The 18,686-nt window shown below is 30.6% G+C and overlaps 1 protein-coding gene across 5 annotated transcripts in view; it reads right to left on the reverse strand.

Moving 5' to 3' along the window:
* Positions 1–1,111: 1,111 nt before the first annotated feature.
* Positions 1,112–18,686, reverse strand: part of LOC130662718 (DNA repair protein RAD50-like) — a 31,003-nt gene continuing 13,428 nt past the window's right edge. For 2 of the 5 annotated variants that reach the window (XM_057461635.1, XM_057461633.1), the window contains 18 exons: positions 18,445–18,514; positions 17,517–17,617; positions 17,239–17,343; positions 16,853–17,166; positions 16,598–16,780; positions 14,869–14,994; positions 13,339–13,483; positions 12,982–13,095; positions 11,952–12,044; positions 11,427–11,526; positions 9,894–10,105; positions 9,346–9,611; positions 8,880–9,271; positions 7,074–7,271; positions 6,880–6,962; positions 6,482–6,544; positions 4,959–5,290; positions 1,112–1,632 (listed from right to left, as the gene is read on the reverse strand). In XM_057461635.1, coding sequence (XP_057317618.1) covers positions 1,587–1,632; positions 4,959–5,290; positions 6,482–6,544; positions 6,880–6,962; positions 7,074–7,271; positions 8,880–9,271; positions 9,346–9,611; positions 9,894–10,105; positions 11,427–11,526; positions 11,952–12,044; positions 12,982–13,095; positions 13,339–13,483; positions 14,869–14,994; positions 16,598–16,780; positions 16,853–17,166; positions 17,239–17,343; positions 17,517–17,617; positions 18,445–18,514 — 2,943 coding nt within the window. In that variant the 3' untranslated portion in view covers positions 1,112–1,586. Of the gene's footprint in view, positions 1,633–4,958; positions 5,291–6,481; positions 6,545–6,879; positions 6,963–7,049; positions 7,272–7,409; positions 8,293–8,879; positions 9,272–9,345; positions 9,612–9,893; positions 10,106–11,426; positions 11,527–11,951; positions 12,045–12,981; positions 13,096–13,338; positions 13,484–14,868; positions 14,995–16,597; positions 16,781–16,852; positions 17,167–17,238; positions 17,344–17,516; positions 17,618–18,444; positions 18,515–18,686 lie in introns of those variants that run through there. The other 3 variants (XM_057461634.1, XM_057461636.1, XM_057461637.1) reach the window with 3 other exon arrangements.

The raw sequence follows: 18,686 nt of genomic DNA on the forward strand, positions 1-18,686 counted from the left end.
TTGATACCAAAAGAATAGCTTCCAATTACAGGTTAATTTAATGCAGCCTTTTTGTATTCAAAGTGCTTGAATCCAAGGTCTTAAAAAGAAATGAATCATGTTTTCATGTAAAACCTTGTGAAATGTTTCAAGTTCTTACAAAAACAATTATGTACATATGAACTAGCTTTACGAAAAAATTCTATGCAAGGTCTTAAAAACTTGATTTAATCTTTTACAACAAAGATTTACGTAGTTGTGAACTGGGCTTAAATTTTATCTACAAATTAATGTCAATTAATTTTATAAATATACAACTCGCAAATATATTCCCCACAAATTTTAATTATAAATCTACAACTATAACTAAAATTAATAACACAATGGCAATCTATGTTCTACCTTTTTTTCTTTAGTGACATATTCCATGAAACTGTTTTGTTTTGTGATGAAATTAAGCAATTTTATTAGCAGAGAATACTTATTTTATTATCAAATTGTAGTCAAAAAAAGTATTTCTCCAACAAGAGCGGGATTGGAACTAAAATAAGACAATTAGTCAAAAGCAGGGCCAACAACCCTGGTTGAAAGCCACATGTTGATAATGTTATCAAAAGAGCTTTAAAATCAAAATCTCTTTAGCTGATCATAGGCAAGATTCAACGCTTCAAGGTCACCAACAACTTAATTTGTAAAATTATAAATCTACAACTCATATTTATACCTACATAAAACACATGGAAACAAATTAAAATGAATTACAAAACACAAAAGACTCTTACAGATTCTACAACTGAAAATAATACCTAAAAATTTTTTACAACGCTACAGCTTATAATATTCCTACAGATTAATTTAGAAATAAATTCACATCACAGCAATATTTTGCATTATCTTGTAGAATGCTGCTGAATTCTGCTCACAATTTATTGCGAAACCACTTGTTGCTTCGCCAAACGAAATTATTTCGTTGTGATTTTAATAAAACCACCACAACCCTACTTACGAAAAAACAAAAGAAATTTCCTTACAAAATTTAAATTATATTCATGTGCGATTCAAAAATATTGCAGGATATTGCAAACATTTGCGTCTTAATTGTTTAACCGAGATATTGTAGGTTGTTTTCACACCATATCATTATATTGTGACGATCTTATGCAATATTTATCAATTATCTGCAATATATTGATGTAATGTGCAAAAAAAATTAAAATAATATAAAATACCTTAAAAATGAATTTACAAAACTACAACTTATAATATTTCCCAGATTACTTTATAAATTTACTGCTAAAAATAGTACCTACAAAATGAATTTATGTGCAACTAAAAATGCATTTACAAATTGATAACCAAATAATTATTTCTACAGAATCATTTATTAAATAAAAATTCTTAAAACTAAAACAAAAAAAAGTCACAAAATACAGAAACAAACAAACAAACAAACAAACAAACAAACAAACAAACAAACAAACAAACAAACAAACAAACAAACAAACAAATAAAAAAAACTAGTACAGTTTGTCATTTGTTGGAAACGTCATTCTATTTTGTTAAGATTATCGGGAACACCACAGGATGTTTACCAACCAGCTTCTTCGTTATTCTTTATCTACCATTCTCAATTTGTGGATTCTTGAATACCCCCTAAAATTGGTAGAAGGCAATAGCTTAGCATAATCCTTAATATAAGGAACAAAATTTACCAAATAGAATTGTAATATTTCAATGTAAACAAAAACACTGTAAAACCATGATTTAGGTGATGAGTTCAACAGCACTGATTTCACTATTGTTTTAAAGAATTCCTAACAGAAGGCGACCAATTTTTTTTCGATAGTTCATAAGACAAGAATCATTGTGTTATTGAAGATATTATTTCGGTTACTCTGTTTAGTATTCATATTACTGTGGAAAGTTTATCATTTCTTGAACATGATAGTTTAGTAGGCGACGTTTCGGGAGATCCTTCTCCCATCATAGGGCAAATTAAAATGATGTTAAGCATGTATTTATATAATTGCAGAGGATCGAAACTCATAAAAATTAACCAATCAGAAACGAGCTGATAATTACAGTTAATTACGGTAATTAAGATTTTCGGACCTAGATGTAGGTAACTACTTCTTCTGTAGGGCTGGTAACCAAATCTCAGGACGTTGATACGAGATGCTGTTTATGTGTTTGTTATGTTCTACACTGTTGATGGTTTCTTTAATCTTTGTGGCCGTTGTCCTGGATTCTCTATCAATGATTTCTTCTCATCCCAATTAAACTGATGATTGCTGCTCCAGCTGTGGTCCGCAATTTCGTTTTTCTTCACATTTCCGTTTCTCACTGCGCGCATATGCTCTTGTACTTGTTGCTTAAACATTCTTTTGTTTCGCCCATATTCAATCTTTCAGATTTTTTTGTTCATTTTGTTCACTTCATTGAAGAATTTAAAGAAGGACAAAATATAATAATCCTACTGGCACCTTGTGTGCCAGTAGGAGAACAACTGTTATCATGAATACACCTGACTACATCGACAAGTGCAACGAACACATCAACAACGGGCCTTACAAACTTCTCAAGAAAGATCCTACAAAAGTCATCAAACGAGAAACGAGGAACATCTTAGTAGAATTGAAGAAAAAAGAATACATCAACGATAACCTTGTGACGGACCACCACCGCGATTTTACGGACTACCAAAAATTCATAAACAGGGAAATCCAATTCGACCAATAGTCTCAAGTGGCAACAGCAAGTGGCCAAAGCAAAAACTCAAAAGAATTTTCGAAATACATCAGAGAAATAAGGATAGCAGACAACGAATGCATGGTATCACTTGATGTCACATCACTCTACACAAATGTTCCCATAAAAGACAACTTAAACATCATTAAAGACCTTATCAAAAACGATGCTGCATTCGGTGAAAAGACAAAGATTCCAGTACCAGATTTTCTGCGTTTGGTCAAACTTGTTCTAACCAAAACATGGTATCTGTTTAATAAGAACTTCTACACTCGAATGGACGGAGTTACTATGGGAGGCCCTGCATCATCAGTAGGCGCAGAAATATACATGGAAACACACGAGACAACAGCATTAGTCACATTAAACAGACGTTCAAAGGTTTGGAAAAGATTTGTTGACGACGTATTTGCCATAATAAAAAAATCTCATCCAGAAGAGTTCCATAAACACATCAACGGTCTACATTAACAAATCAAATTCACTGTTGAGTTTGAACACGATGGAAGTATCGCTTTCCTGGACACTTTGGTCAAACACAAGAATAGTTCCATTTCAGTTTCACTATATCGTAAACCAACACACACTGACCAGTACCTTAACTTCGAATCAAACCATCAGAAATCTTGCAAAGAAAGTGTCATATCTTCATTACTGAATCGTGGCAATAAGCGCAGTCAGTGACAAGCAGGAGAGGAAAGAAGAAATTCGACGTGTAAGAAATGCATTAATGGCAAATGGATACAGTCATAAAGTCATCACGCAAGTAGAAAAAAAAATGAAGAGAAGATGCAACGAAGACAACAAGGAAACATCAGAGGAATTTACCGCATCAGCATTCCCACCCTTCGCACCAGATCCCAGCGAGATCTTTCGTCGAGTTTTAAAGCAACACCATATCAAATGCATTCTTAACTCTAAAGAGACCCTAAGAAGCACTTTGTCTAAACCAAAAGACTAAATAAATCTGAAAGAACAAAGCAATGTTGTTTACGAAATCCCGTGTAAAGATTGTGACGCAGTGTATATAGGCGAAACAAAAAGAAAGTTTAAGCAACGAGTACAAGAACGTATGCGCGCAGTGAGAAACAGAGATGTGAAGAAAAACGAAATTGCGGACCACAGCTGGAGCAGCAATCATCAGTTTAATTTGGATGAGAAGAAAATCATTGACACAGAATCCAGAATCACGGCCAGGAAGATTAAAGAAACCATCAACAGTGCAGAACGTAACAAACACATAAACCACATCTCGTATCAACGTCCTGAGATTTGGTTACCAGCCCTACAGAAGAAGTAGTTACCTACATCTAGGTCCGAAAATCTTAATTACCGTAATTAACTGCAATTATCAGCTCGTTTCTGATTGGTTAATTTTTATCAATTCCTATCCTCTGCAATTATATAAATACATGCTTAACATCATTTTAATTTGCCCTATGATGAGAGAAGGATCTCCAGAAACGTCGCCTACTAAATTATCATGTTCAAGAAATTATAAACTTTCCACAGTAAAAATCATTGTATTTGCTGCACGAGTTTAGGAACATTTTTTTGCTGCAAAATGTAGCTGGTAACATGTTGATCGTTATTTCCCACAGCTAACATTATTTAGTCAAAAGTTAGTTTTTTTTGTTTGTCACATAACGTAATACCATAAAAAAAACCTACTGATGAAGGTTTAGCCAGGCATTTTCCATCTTTTTACAAAAAATAACAAAGTACTTTATTAACAAATCAGAAAATTAGAGCATAAAAAAAAAAACCTAGTCTAGTAAAAACACATTTTCTAGCAGAAAATGAAAGCAAGATGCCTCTTTGATCATCTTGTTGTTTAAGAAAATAAAAACTAACGAGGAAATTGCATAAGTGCATAATTTAAAAAATAAAAATTATTTGGTTGTGAAACGGTGATACATTATTATTGAATAGGGAAAAAAAGCATAGCCAATTCAATTGTTGGCTAAAAATGTTTGTCCATAACATGGATATGAAATTAAGGCACTGCCTAATTAACAAAAACACAAGATTAAGATAGTTGAAAAATAGCAATCTCTGTCACTGCAAATTGATCTATAATCAATCTAAAACACATAGTACCATAATAATGTTTTTCCTTAAGCATGGCAGAATAAATAAAATGGTGAACTGGTATTACTAACTCCTTATTTTTTATTACACAACCCAATGTTAAAAGTATCACATTATGTTATTTGAAAAACATCACTCACTCTTCATCTTTGTATACACGGAAATAATACTCAACAAAATCTGATCTACCAAGGGCCTGTACAAACTCTTCATTATGGGTGATGATTAATAATTGAAAATTCCTTTGTTGCCTACGAACTTCTATAATACTAAAGAAAAATGAAATTCTTTTCAAGACATCTTTGAATGAAATTAACAATAAAATAAATTTAACATACTCTCGGAGTGAGCTTGCTAAACTTGCAATGTTTTCTTCATCTAAGTTTGTGGTAGGTTCGTCCAGCGCTAAGATCCCACAGTTGAGACAAAACGTTTCAGCAAGTGCCAAACGAATGATGATAGATGCTAGTACCTTATTGTAAATATTTTATAGTGGTCACCAAATATTGTTATTTTTTGCATTGTTATTTTATAAAGATTAAAAAAAAAATTAATCAGATATTGACAAAAATTATGTATAATTTATGTATAATTTACAGTAAAGACTGAAATAAGCACTCTTATAAATCTTCCCACAATATCGAACATAATAGAAACAACTACTTTAGAAAACATTACTTCACCTGTACCTTGATTAAGTTCATCAAAAATCTATTTTAACAAAACATAAATAACCATGGGATGCCACTCCTGACGTCCCAATGAACTAACATTTAGAACATGTAGGGCCCTTAAAAATTAGTACATGATCAAAATCCTACTTTTGATATTCATTGTGGAATATTTGTCTTATCTATGTATAATATGCTAATACACCTACGTGAAACAATAAGTTCAATATTATGATGTCCATTAGCTAAACGTCAAAAGAACCATACTAACATTACGTAATCACGTCAATAGAATCATAAGACCTCTCTGAACTGTTCCCCGTAACCTAGTCAAGTAGATATTCCACAGGCTATTCAACCAATGCACAAAGTTGACATGTTCACATTTTTCTTATTCAACTAATCTTATATACTAATATGGTAACTGTATTGCACTATACTAATATGGTAACTATTGTACTACAACATGTTCACTTTCCTTTGATTAAACATTGAGAGTGAATGAGTTTTTTATGAACTACATTTTAAAAATAATTAGGTCAAAATATGGCCAGACAAACTTGAGGTTATCCTCCAGAAAGCTTGTTCCATTTGGAATGGTATAATCTTAATACAGATATCAAGTCTAAAGATATGATTATTGAAGACTTACGATATACTATTATTATCTAATTTTATACATTTTAAAAGTAATTTTAAAAGGGCAACTGTTATTGAACATGCTAATGCAACAAATTCTTGTAGAGCGAGAGACCAGGTTACGTACTTCAAATGATTTTAGTTGATAATCTCAGTAACAAACACATAATCAAAAAATTATAGGATTAATACACAAAAAACTGTATGTGTCGTAAACCAAAGCAAAAAAACTGTTCTTGTACTAAGACCGTGCTCAAAAATATTAATAAAATCCTTGTTTTAAGAATTAACAGATTTTTAGTATTAGAAATCAATTTAAATAAAACATAAAATAAAAGAGAATCAAGACTTACCTTTTGACCAGCACTGCACCTGCTTTTCATATCAAGATATTTATCTGATTTTATCATACAAACCTAAAAGACAAGAGCCAATTTAACTAATACCGATGTAAAAATAAGCATACATTAATCATACCATGACAAAATGTAAAAGAGGGATCAGATTAACTTTAGGCCATAAACTTTTATTATCAAAATTTCATTTCGGCTGAATGTACTAAGTTTTTAAAATTTATGAGTCTTAAATGTTCTTAATTGATTTTTTTTAAATAGTTGCTAAATCATATATTTTCACAGGAAAAAAGAGGAAAAGATTAAAGTTTATAAAAGGCAAAAAAAATTGTAAAGGATTGGAACATATGGATTTTTTGTTTGAAAATCACTTTTCTTAGTATAACTAAATTGCTTACGCGATAATTGTATGATCTTCTTGCTTTTGAAGCTCCACTTCCATCATCATCATCTTCAGCAACAACTTCGATGGTGTCAATATCTACACAAATAATAACATTTTGCTGATGTTAACAAAAATTAACTAACAGAGAAAAACAAATATAGAAACTCATTGGAATATGCTCACATCTTCAAAAATAAATGTCCTCACCATATCCTTTGTAAGTTTTCATCCAATACTCTTTAATAATTTTATTTATTTCTTTTAATTTTAAGCTGTGATATTTCATGATAGCTTTATCCAAAGCTTTATAATACTTATCTAAGTCTTTATTAACCAGTTCTGTAGTTCGAATGTCAATCTTCATATCACAATGTTTTTTTTCAGCGTTCTCATATAAACTGCTATCTAAAAAACATATTAGTTTGCTTCACAACTTAGTAAAAACGCAGACATTTACACTTTTCATTCTTATATTTTTTAATAATGACAAAGGTTTTCTATTTTATCCAAAATAAAATTCTATAATTCAAATTTTGTAGTGAGGGTTTGCACGTGTCTTTTAAATTTGATAGGTAAAATAATTTCATACCTTTAAAACAACTTAATTTTTCTGAAAAAAGATTTTACTTTATGAGAAAGTATCAAGTACGGAAGGTAAAAGAATTTAAAATCAGTTCCAGTTAGTGGAAATTCAAGTTATAATGATTAAAATGAAAGCAATAAAGAAAAAAAAACAAAACTACTAAGCTATCAATTTTCTACTTCAGCAGATTTTTAGGCTAGGTAAAGAACATTGAAAATGTGTTAGCTGCACTTTTAACAATGTATGGATTATTCAAGTTAAGAAGACTGACAATAAATTCCTGGTATATTGAGCATTTAAAAAAATAATAATAATAATTTTAAATCACCGGAATTTCTTGCTTTAGACGGGGGACTTAATAGAAGAAGGCTAAATAAATAATAGAATTTTAAGCAGAATGTTAAGCACTATATCTATTTTTCGAGTCAATACATAATGTTAAGTTCATCAATTCATCAGCATCTTCATCTAACAGAAATAGAAGTTCTACATCTTCCATGCACCGCTTCTCTTCTGCAACATCAAACGAATTTAAGAAAACATCTACGTTATCAGATGCACCCCACAGCTGATTCAGTAAGCTGGTGCAAGCACCATACCTGATGTATATGATTTTAATGCATCCGATCCCTCTGGTTTAGTTGAAAATGTACACATTTTGAATGTTTGAATAACAATTTCTTTTGGCAATAGTTCCTATGCATGGAGATCCCATTCTACCATTTGTTTTTTTGATGAGTCTCTAATATTTCCTTGCTCAGTGAATGTAAATAACTTATCTGAAAGCCATTTATCGTAGCTCTCCGGTACTGCTTCATACTTATTTTCCATGACAAATATTCACTGGAAATTGGAAGATAGACTTATAAATCCTGAAACATACACAGCACTATTGGAGTGAAAAAAATGTTGATGCTGCATGTGGATATCACTGTATATGAAGTTAAATCAACAAATAATATCGAGCTTTTTTGACTACTTTTATATTATTTTTTTTTTAAAAAAAAGGGAGGGGGGGGGGTAAATAAAGGGAGGGGATTAAATGCTTTTTTTAATAAAGGGAGAGGGCTACAAAGAGGAATTACAGTAATAAAGGTTCCCGTTAAAGAAATGTCCTGTTTCAGCTAAAATAAGGCCTTTTTTCCAATTTATAATATGTTCACCAACACTTGAATCATAATTAGTAGAATTATGTTCATTGATCAGTAACCTGTAATAATTTTTTTATTTTCTACACAGATATACTTCAAAATAACGAAAGGACATTCTCTTTTCCTCTTTATGTCAACTTTTTTTTATATAATTAGCTTTTCACTAAAAATCAAAGTTAAAAATTAAATTTTTAGAGAGGTTAGTACTTAATACTGTTTTATTAACGAATGTAGTGTTATTCAGAAACAACGTACAAACAAACAAACAAACAAGCTTACTTAATTCCCTCTTACAACGTGATACTTCATCTTCAAACCCTTTCAATTGACCTTCAAGGTTTGCACAATCTTTATGATGCTCATTTAAAATTTGTTGACATGTCGAATACTCATCAACTACATTTTGGTGAACACCATACTCGCTTAACTGGTTTTCCAACTCCTTTATGCTGTCATCAAGTTTTTGTATTTCTTTATTTGTTTCTATTAATTGGATATTATCATCAAGTTCCCTCTTTCTCAACTCTTTTTGTGAAAGTTCTTCTCGAATACTATCAATCTCACTCGTTTTTTCCCTTAATTCGTTTTTTTTCTGTTTTAGCTGTTGCTCAATTATTTCAATTTCCTCATTCTTATCATCCACTGCCGTGCCTTTTCCTGAAGTGATGAATCTAGAAACCAAAAACGACAAGGTAAAAAATAAGAACTTAGTTTAACTTGGATTAAAATTTTACTCATTACTAACTTATTAATATCTTTTGTGTAACTAGAAATGCTAGTTTTATAATTTCTTATTCTTTCCAACTTGTCTCTGGTTACTTTCTCATTTTCTTCTTTCTTTAAGATAACTTGTTTTTTCTTTTTAAGTTCTTTTTTAATGCGAGCGTTAAGAGGCCGTATTTGACCAGTTGCTTGCTTAATTTCTTTTTTATATGCTTGTACAGCAGATGATATTTCTTCTTTTTGCTTTTGTAGCTGAAGACTTTGCTGAAGTTCTGACTGCAGACTTAGCTAAAACAAATAACACAATGTATTTTGTCCCAAATTTAATCAATAACAATAGATAAGTTGCTACATGTAAAAATGCTTCAGCTATGCATAATTTGTCACCTCATATTCTATCTCCCAGTGTTTGGGCAAAAATTGGGCTTTCAAATAGTAACACTTCATGCTGCTTATGAAAGCAAATTTAGGTGAAAAGAGGAAAGCCTATATAAAGTAAACTGGGGAAGTCCTTCCTATGTTTGACAAAAATTGAAGCTTGTACACGACAACACACATGCCAATACTCACTTTCTGAGATGTCAATTCATTAATACTTTTATTCTGCAGAGATAGTTGTTTCTCATATTCCATCAGCTGATCATTTTTTTGTCCAATGTTTTGACTCAAATGATCAACTTGACTTTGTTTTACTTGAACCTCTTCACGTAATGATTGCATTGTTTTACCACTTGTGACACCAGATAATTTACTATTTTCGAGATTTAGCTGGATATCAAAATCTACAAGAATAAAAATTAGTATATAAACTTTCATTGAGATTCAAACAAAAGTTTGTTTCTAACAATTAAAAAGACTAATAGGCATTCAAAGAAAAATTGGAGAACATCTATCAAACGTGAAGAATTTAAACAAATAAAGGCAGAAATGGTAACACAAGTATGAAGACACAAAAACAAATTAACTTAGAGATAAGCACGTCATGGATTGATGTATCATACAATACTGGAATTGGGGTGCTTAACATCATACACTGCATTTGGTACATGTTGCACAGAGATTGTTATGCTGTCGCCATAAAAAATTCCTCAACATCCTAAATGCTGTCATTCATCATGAAAGTTATGACTTTTGCAACACTATCATTATCAGTATATGTATGTGCATTTTTATTAACAAATATAATAAAATAGTAAAAAATATTGAGAATAACAATAATTATTATTAAATATTATTAATAAATATATGAATAATATTTTTAAGTTGAAATTTAAGGACATTAAGTATTATATTACAATGCTCCCTTCAGTATTTTAAAACATTTTGGAAAAATTGTTGCATGTGTGCTGTGGACACAATGAAATCATCTAGAGTAGTTTATTTTCAAATAATGTTAATGTTTTTATTTTAATGCATTTACAAGAAAAAATACACTAAAAATAAAATAATAGACAGATAATAAGACACAATAATAGACAAATAATTACAAGATTTAAATCGGCATAACATTAAAGAAAAGCTGGTCTAATGTCTAATGAATGGGGATATTTTATTTCATTTGCAAAAAAGACTTTAAAATAGCATGTTACCACCAAACATTTCAGACATTCCACTAAGTGCACGATGAAAAAAATGACAAACTCACAAATGTCAATTACACTTGATGACTTTCTAAGAATATGTATCTGAACAAAGCTGGTATAATAACTTAATGAGAAACTCTGGATCCCCTCAATATCAATATTTGAAATGATTCATCTTCCCCCAGTTAGTTTTGGAGGAAGAGGGGAAGAGTGGTTTCCATTTAAGTCACATAATTTTTTGGAATTTGAACGTACAGCGCAGCATTAGGTATTCCACAAATAGCTTAACAGGAATAACAATAAAAAACCAGAGGAAAATTCAAACTGGATTAATTATTACAAGCATTTTAAAAAGCATTGTGCTAATTAATTCAGCTATTCCACAATAAAAATATTGGCTAGAAAAAAAGGTTGAAAATACCAAAAGATATAGATATTATAGTCCAGCCACAGTTATATAGAATATTTTATTCCAAATTTTTACAACATTTTAAAATTATACATGAAAGTAGAAATATACCTTGTATTTGCGAAAGATGATTATCCAATACAGACATATCAGACTCCATTGAACGTGCAATTTTCAGTGCAGTCTCAGCTAAGTTCTTTGTTAATTCGATCTAGAAATTGTAAGAACATCAATACTTCAATTAGGTGCCTCTGAAAAAGGGTTTTGCAGTTTAATAAAGAATTAAATTAAAAAAGTGAAAATTAAGGTAATTAGGTAAGTTGAAAAAAATAATCTATAAATAGAATACATATATTAGGGCTGAACAAATTGAAACAGCTAGAACAGACACAAAGGTCGCATTTTGTATGTCCAACTTGAATTTTGATCATTTTCACACATCTAATATGTTTCAATTAAGTGTTCAATTAAGAGTTAAATCTTAAATAGCCCCTCAAAAAGTGTTATTATGTGTTGGCATAAAAAGATTGGCAAGTTTGCAACAAACAAAACAAAACCAATAATTTCATTTTACAAAAAAGAAATTAACGTGGTAAAATACAAAAAATTAGCATGGGAAAATACAAAAAAACAAACCTTAGTCAGATTCTGTCTTTCTTTCTCGATCTCCTTTGTTAGATCACCAACTTTTTCTTTAAAAAGAGGTAGTTCATTCAGAAGAGTGTCAACCTATGAGAAAGAACAAAAAAAACAACCTTAGTCAGATTCTTCCTTTCTTTCTTGATCTCCTTTGTTAGATCACAAGCTTTTTCTTTAAGAAGAGGTAGTTCATTCAGAAGAGTGTCAACCTAAAATCATTACACTATTTTTTTTCTAAAAAAAACTGACTTGAATGACAGGCAAGAAAGATGAGAACAATATCTTTTATTTGTCCTAATGTTGATAGCACCACAAGACTAAGTAAAATTCAGACGACCCTTTCTTTTCATGACATTTGAATTGTTAATTTCAGTGACTTAAATTACAGTAATTACTTTTGTGGTCACAAAGTGATGTGCATAATACCAGGGACCACTGCCTGTGTAGCATCAAACTTAAACTAACATCACATTATGGCAAATTAGGAGTGTCATTATTTCTGACAATACGAACACCAAAATCTACATGTATTTGATGGTAAGTGCTGCCAGAAATAATTTAATAAACATTATCATTAGTCAAAATCATCAGGATCAAGTTTTTTCTTGATATATTTTCAGTGATAATGAAGACTGAGGTTCGACAGGCTATATCATCAATGATTACCCTTTTTTACACTTTTTACAAAGATACTAAATATATATTCTCAGTGTTGTTGTATAATAGATATTTTCTGCAAATTGTGTTTTTGATAATAGTGCACTGACCGATAATGATAATGCCATCCTAACGTATGTTATTGTGTAGGGTGTATTGTTTAAACAAAGTTGTAAAAAACTTGTTAATAAAACGTCATTTAAAGTAAAATTAACAACTTCGCAAATTTATAAGGACTGGAGTTAATTTTTTAGGCAGTCTAGACAGGACCTCAAATTCATTAAAAAATAGCTCTCTTCATGTAATGTATAAAAAGCCCTGTGTGGAAATTCCTCATGACGCAAAAAAATATATATTGTGTTTAACTTACAACAGATTTCACAGGTGCTAAATCCATCAATTTCTCATTCAGTTTTCTTTCTTTATCCAATGCAATCTGGTTTTTATTTCTTTTCTCAGGAACATGGATTAATTTGTTGCTTAACTAAAAAGATGGAGCTGTTAAAGATATAAAACTTGTACATTTCTGAAATAGGAAAAAGTCTGCCTTAAAAATAGCAGAGAATCTTTACCACAATGTAATTTACAAGAAACTAAAGCAAAAGTTTTCCAAACGAGTAGTGTACAATGTTAAAACTTGTAAATCCATATCAAGAAATTATACAATGCAGTAAAACCACCAGAATATTGAAGACAGTAGCAATCAATTAAAATTTTATTATCCCACCTCTTCGACCAGTTCTTTAACACTGTTTTGTAAAACAAACTTCCTATGACATAGTGGGCATCCCTTCTCTTTGACTTCATCATCTTGAAGCTGCTGTATGTATTTTTCATAGATTCTTTCAAATGCATCAATTTCGAAAAGGGCACTATAATAAATAATTTTAAATTACAAAAGCAAGATTAAGTAAGTGTCATCTGTCATCTGAAGTAAGTTACATACTTTCATAACATTTGAAACAACTTAGTACTTAGTACGAGTTTATGAAAATCACAAGATTGTAAAGCTTCTTTTAATCAGCATTAGGCTAACAGGCTAATACCTTAGCAGACCACATGTGATGTAAAGAAAATATGCCTTAAAGCAATTATTTTTCTAGACCTTTTTTCACAAGGGATTTACATTATACTATTGCCATCTAGCAGGCTAATATTTACGAACAACCAACAAAAAAAAGCATATATGTATAATGAGCAAAATTTGACAGGAGTGTATTCCTAGCTTATAAGCAAATTATGAGCCTTAAATCTAAAATAGAAATATGCTATATAGCTAATGCTTTGGATACACATTTACTGGATTAAGTATAACAATGAAGGGTGCAGTGTACCGATATCAGGTGTGAGAATTCCTTACTAACTGTTTAGAGTATAAATAAAAATTCAAAAATTATGGAGTAAACAAAACAATGATACAGAGCTTCATTTAATTACGATTCCGGAATAAGGTAGTGACACATTATAGTATTAATGTGATAAAATTTTAAATATGAAATACATTACAGTAAATAAGCTTTAACTTATAACCAACAACTCTGGACATGGTGACATAAAGAAGAAATGATGGAATTGAAAGATAGAAACCGGAAAGAATTTCATTTTTTCTATCTAAGTTACACACATTGTCAACATTCACTTGTTAACATTTACACAGTGGACTTAGAATGTAAGATATTTGGGCAATCAAGATCTTGAACAGTAATAAGTTTTGCTGACGTCAGCAAAATCAAATTTATGATTTTAGGGTCATGTATAAGTGAGAATACATTTCAAAACATTCCTAATGGTACATATAATGCAAACCCAAAGTAAAACAAATAACAAACCTCTAAACAAGAGTGATTTCAACATTTTTTTTGACTTTGATAGTCTTTTAAAATTCAAACATAATTATATCATTAAAAGAAAAATAAGAAGTAAGCGTTTTTTTAAATTTAAGTAAAAAACAAAATAAAAGATTCGCAGACATAAGGGACGCAGTCTCTAATTTAACAAAATTTTTAAAAAGTAAAAAAGAAAATAGTAGACAAAATCAAATAATTTCCTGCGAAAAGCACACATAAATTGAAAAACACAAATTTAAATATAAAGCACAAAATTGCACTGATTTATGAACGACTAGATGACAATAGAAGGATGAATAACTGATGTTACCTCTTGTGTAGTGACTAAGGGCCACTCAAACAAAATTTGGGCATATTCCCCAGCTGTCTCATATCTCTACGGTTTGTAAATGAAAAAAAATATTCCTCACCTGCTGTATTTCTCTGTTCTTTTCTGAACCAATTCTCGAAATTCATTGTAATCATTTTCAGCACATGTTTGATGAATCTTCGCTTTTGATTCTGACATTTTCTCTTCCTTTTTTTGGATTTCTTCTCTAAAATAACAGAAAACACACCTTGTACCTATATTTTTTACAATAACAATCTTAATTTATGTCTCCTGACAGACCTTACTGTTGGCTGAGATTGTTTTGACAACAATTATAGATTATGTGATTATATACACAACATGCACACTAAATACACAAATCTTTTTTGAGCACCAGTGTGGTATAAGAATTGGACACTAGTTTAGCATGGACAAAACACTGAAGTTTAATGAAGATATTAGTTCGGTTTGTCTGTTCAGTATTCATATTACATGCATTTGATCTTAAGAATGATCTTAAGAATGCATTTGATCTTGCACTTGATCACAAGATCAAATGCATTCTTAACTCTGAAAACACCCTAAGAAGCACTTTGTCTAAACCAAATGACAAAATAAACCTGGAAGAACAAAGCAATGTTGTTTACAAAATCCTGTGTAAAGATTGTGATGCAGTGTATATAGGCAAAACAAAAAGAAAGTGTAAGCAACAAGTACAAGAACATATGAGCGCAGTGAGAAACGGAAATGTGAAGAAAAACGAAATTGCGGACCGCAGAAGTCATCAGTTTAATTGGGATGAGAAGAAAATCATTGACAGAGAATCCAGAACAACGGCCAGGAAGATTAAAGAAACCATCAACAGTGTAGAACGTAACAAACACAAAAACTGCAACTCGTATCAACTTCCTGAGATTTGGTTACCAGCCCTACAGAAGAAGTAGTTACCTACATCTAGGTTCGAAAATGTTAATTACCTTATTTAACTATAATTATCAGATCGTTTCTGATTGGTCAATTTTTATGAATTTCGATCCTCTGCAATTATATAAATACATGCTCAACATCATTTTACTTTGCCCAGTGATGGGAGAAGGATCTCCCGAAACGTTGCCTACTAAACTATCATGTTCAAGAAACGATAAACTTTTCACGGTAAACTAAAGTTTAAGTTAATAATATGACGGCTCAATGAATGAAAGACGTGAAAAAGATAAACAAAAGCTAATGTCATATTTTTTGATAGCTTATATTTTTTTAAGAAGTATGCCAATAATACTAAAAGAGATTAAAAGAATACTGAGAAAGTAATTTTATGCAGCAATACATTTTCCCAAAGGATCTTGTAAAATACATTTTATGGTAAGACCAAAATATATCATTCCACTTTATTTTGCAACATAAACAACCTGAGAAACAATGATACAGCAACACACAATGATGAGATGGCTTAAACCAAAACTACATTGCCCAGAAATTGAAGAATTTAGGAAGAAAATCTCATTATATCTAAAATATTTCATAATCACAACAAAATTATTTTTTCTTAAAAAAAAATTTCCTACAGGATGGCGTAAAATACACCATTGACCTTGCACTTTGATAACTCTCCGCAAATTTTCTTTCCCACAATAAGTATATAGTCAACATGCCCTTATTTAGATGCCCAATACTTTGCTCTAAGTTTTTTAAAAAGTTACTGTTATTCTATTAAATACTTAGTTACTTGTGTATAATTTCTTTCTTTAACTTCAGAATAAAATGTGAGAACAAAAATTTTACATGTGCAAGCATATTGTGCAGCAACCAAAAGATCTTATGTTACCTACCGCAGCATCTTTTTTTCAGTCTCCTTTTCAGTTATGGATTGAATTATTTTGTCGTACTGCTGCGAAGCTTGCAAAAGTTTGGAATGTTCAGATTGCAGGAACTCCTCTAATTTCTTTTTCAACTCTGATGCAGGTGGGCAAGACACAAATATGCTTTCTAAACTTTCTTTGTGTTTTCGCAATCTAGAAAACAAAACAAAATTTCAATAAATTGAAAAATATACAGGAAAAAATAACTTATAATTGCTTACGTACATTTCTTGTATTGTATCTTCTTTGTCAGCTTTGTTATTGTTAAGCATGTCTACTTTGGTTTGCGATTTAGATTGCTGGATCATTATGTCTTCTTTTTCACGCAACTGATTCAAAATGGCATCTTCCTTCTTTTTCCTGGTCATCAAATCATTTACTTCGTCTTTAACTTGCGAAGAGTTAAATTTATTTTCAAAGTCCTCCAAATTTGTTGTTGCCTTCTCCAACTTCTTTTCAATATTTTGCAAACTATTTTCAGAAGTAGCCAGAGAGTTGAGTGAATCATTGATGCTTAATAGTTTTGTTGTGTTAGATTCCTATAATATAAATGAATCTGAGTTCACAAAATATTAACACCATTAATACTAAAACCACCAAAACAAACTCACAATCAATTTTTGTTTTTGTTCAATTATTCCTTCATGTCTGTGCAGTGACTTTTCAAGCTGTCCAATCGATGTTTCAACTTTATCTATTTTGCTGTTGTCTAGTTCCTACGATGACTAATGACATTTTATTGATTGAACTATTTACAGAGTCTTGATTTTAAAACTGAGAAAGATGAGTTAAAAAAAATGGATCAAAAAATCCTTTTTTCATCAAAAATTAAAAAACAAAAATGTTTTAGTTGTGAAAGATACACAGTACAAATTAAACCGACGCTTACTTGAGTCTTTTTGCCTTCACTTTCCATAACAGTGTGAATTTCTTCCAATCTTTTTAAAAAGAGATCAACTTCTTCTGGTGAGTACTGGCCACTCTCAAATCCTTGCAGAATGAAAATTATCTGCTTTACATTAAATACAGCCTGTGCATTATTGATATAGCCTAAACTCACTATCCCAATAAAGGGGCTACCAAATGGTTAAAATAAGATCTCTATCACAATGTTACATTCTTAACAACAGTGTGTAATAAACAGACTACTTTAAAGTTTAAGTTATAAGAAATTGTATGCACTTTGCAGCAAAATAGACAACCTGTTTACAAATAAATATAGTTTTAAAGAATTTGCTACTTTTTGACATTGTCTAAAAATGTATGGGCGTACAAAATATAATGTATCAGTAAAATCGAAATTTTAGTTTGACAAGAAAACAATAGCAACAGGAAGGTAATAAAAAACTCTAAACAAACTTTAAGTCATTGTTGTCGCCTTAACTGGCTGTATGTTTCTATTTAGGAGAACTTAGCCAGTCCGCAAGATTAAAAATGACTGGGGTTTATTTCATCAGAAAACAAGGTATGTGCTTATATGGAATAAATCATGGACATTTAACCTATTTGGGATGATTTAGAACACTGTTTTTCTACTCGGGGCTCAACTTTTTCACTGCCCTTAGCATGACTTTTGTGTAAATTACTGAAGTCGAAAATCAACCGTCCCTTTAAGTCGTCCATTCAATAGAATAAATCTTGGAACTATTGTACATTATAATGTGTCCCTTTATTACAAAATATTTTCTTTCTAAAGTGTTTTGGTATAACTACAATTCATTTTTTTTAAATATTTTTAGGTGGTTTAAATTTTCCAATTTTCTGGAAACCTTATTACTAAAACACAGAGCATTTGGACAACGTCAGATAAGAAATACCTTGTACGTCATATTCGTTTGAAAAGTTTTTAATGTATCTGTCTCTAGATTTGACATACTTTTGTTGAGTCTAAAAATATAATATGCAGTCCAATTTTAATACACAAAACAATGAGCCATTGGGGCTACAACATAATTTTCACACTTCCTGTCTTTTTATATTCTTTTTTTTTCTTTCAACTTTTTCGTTTTGATAAACAGAGAATTTCTTCTTTTTAGCCATTAGCCAGAAGGGCATAGTC

This window comes from Hydractinia symbiolongicarpus, chromosome 10 (genome assembly GCF_029227915.1).
Source record: "Hydractinia symbiolongicarpus strain clone_291-10 chromosome 10, HSymV2.1, whole genome shotgun sequence".
Taxonomy (NCBI): Eukaryota; Metazoa; Cnidaria; class Hydrozoa; order Anthoathecata; family Hydractiniidae; genus Hydractinia; species Hydractinia symbiolongicarpus.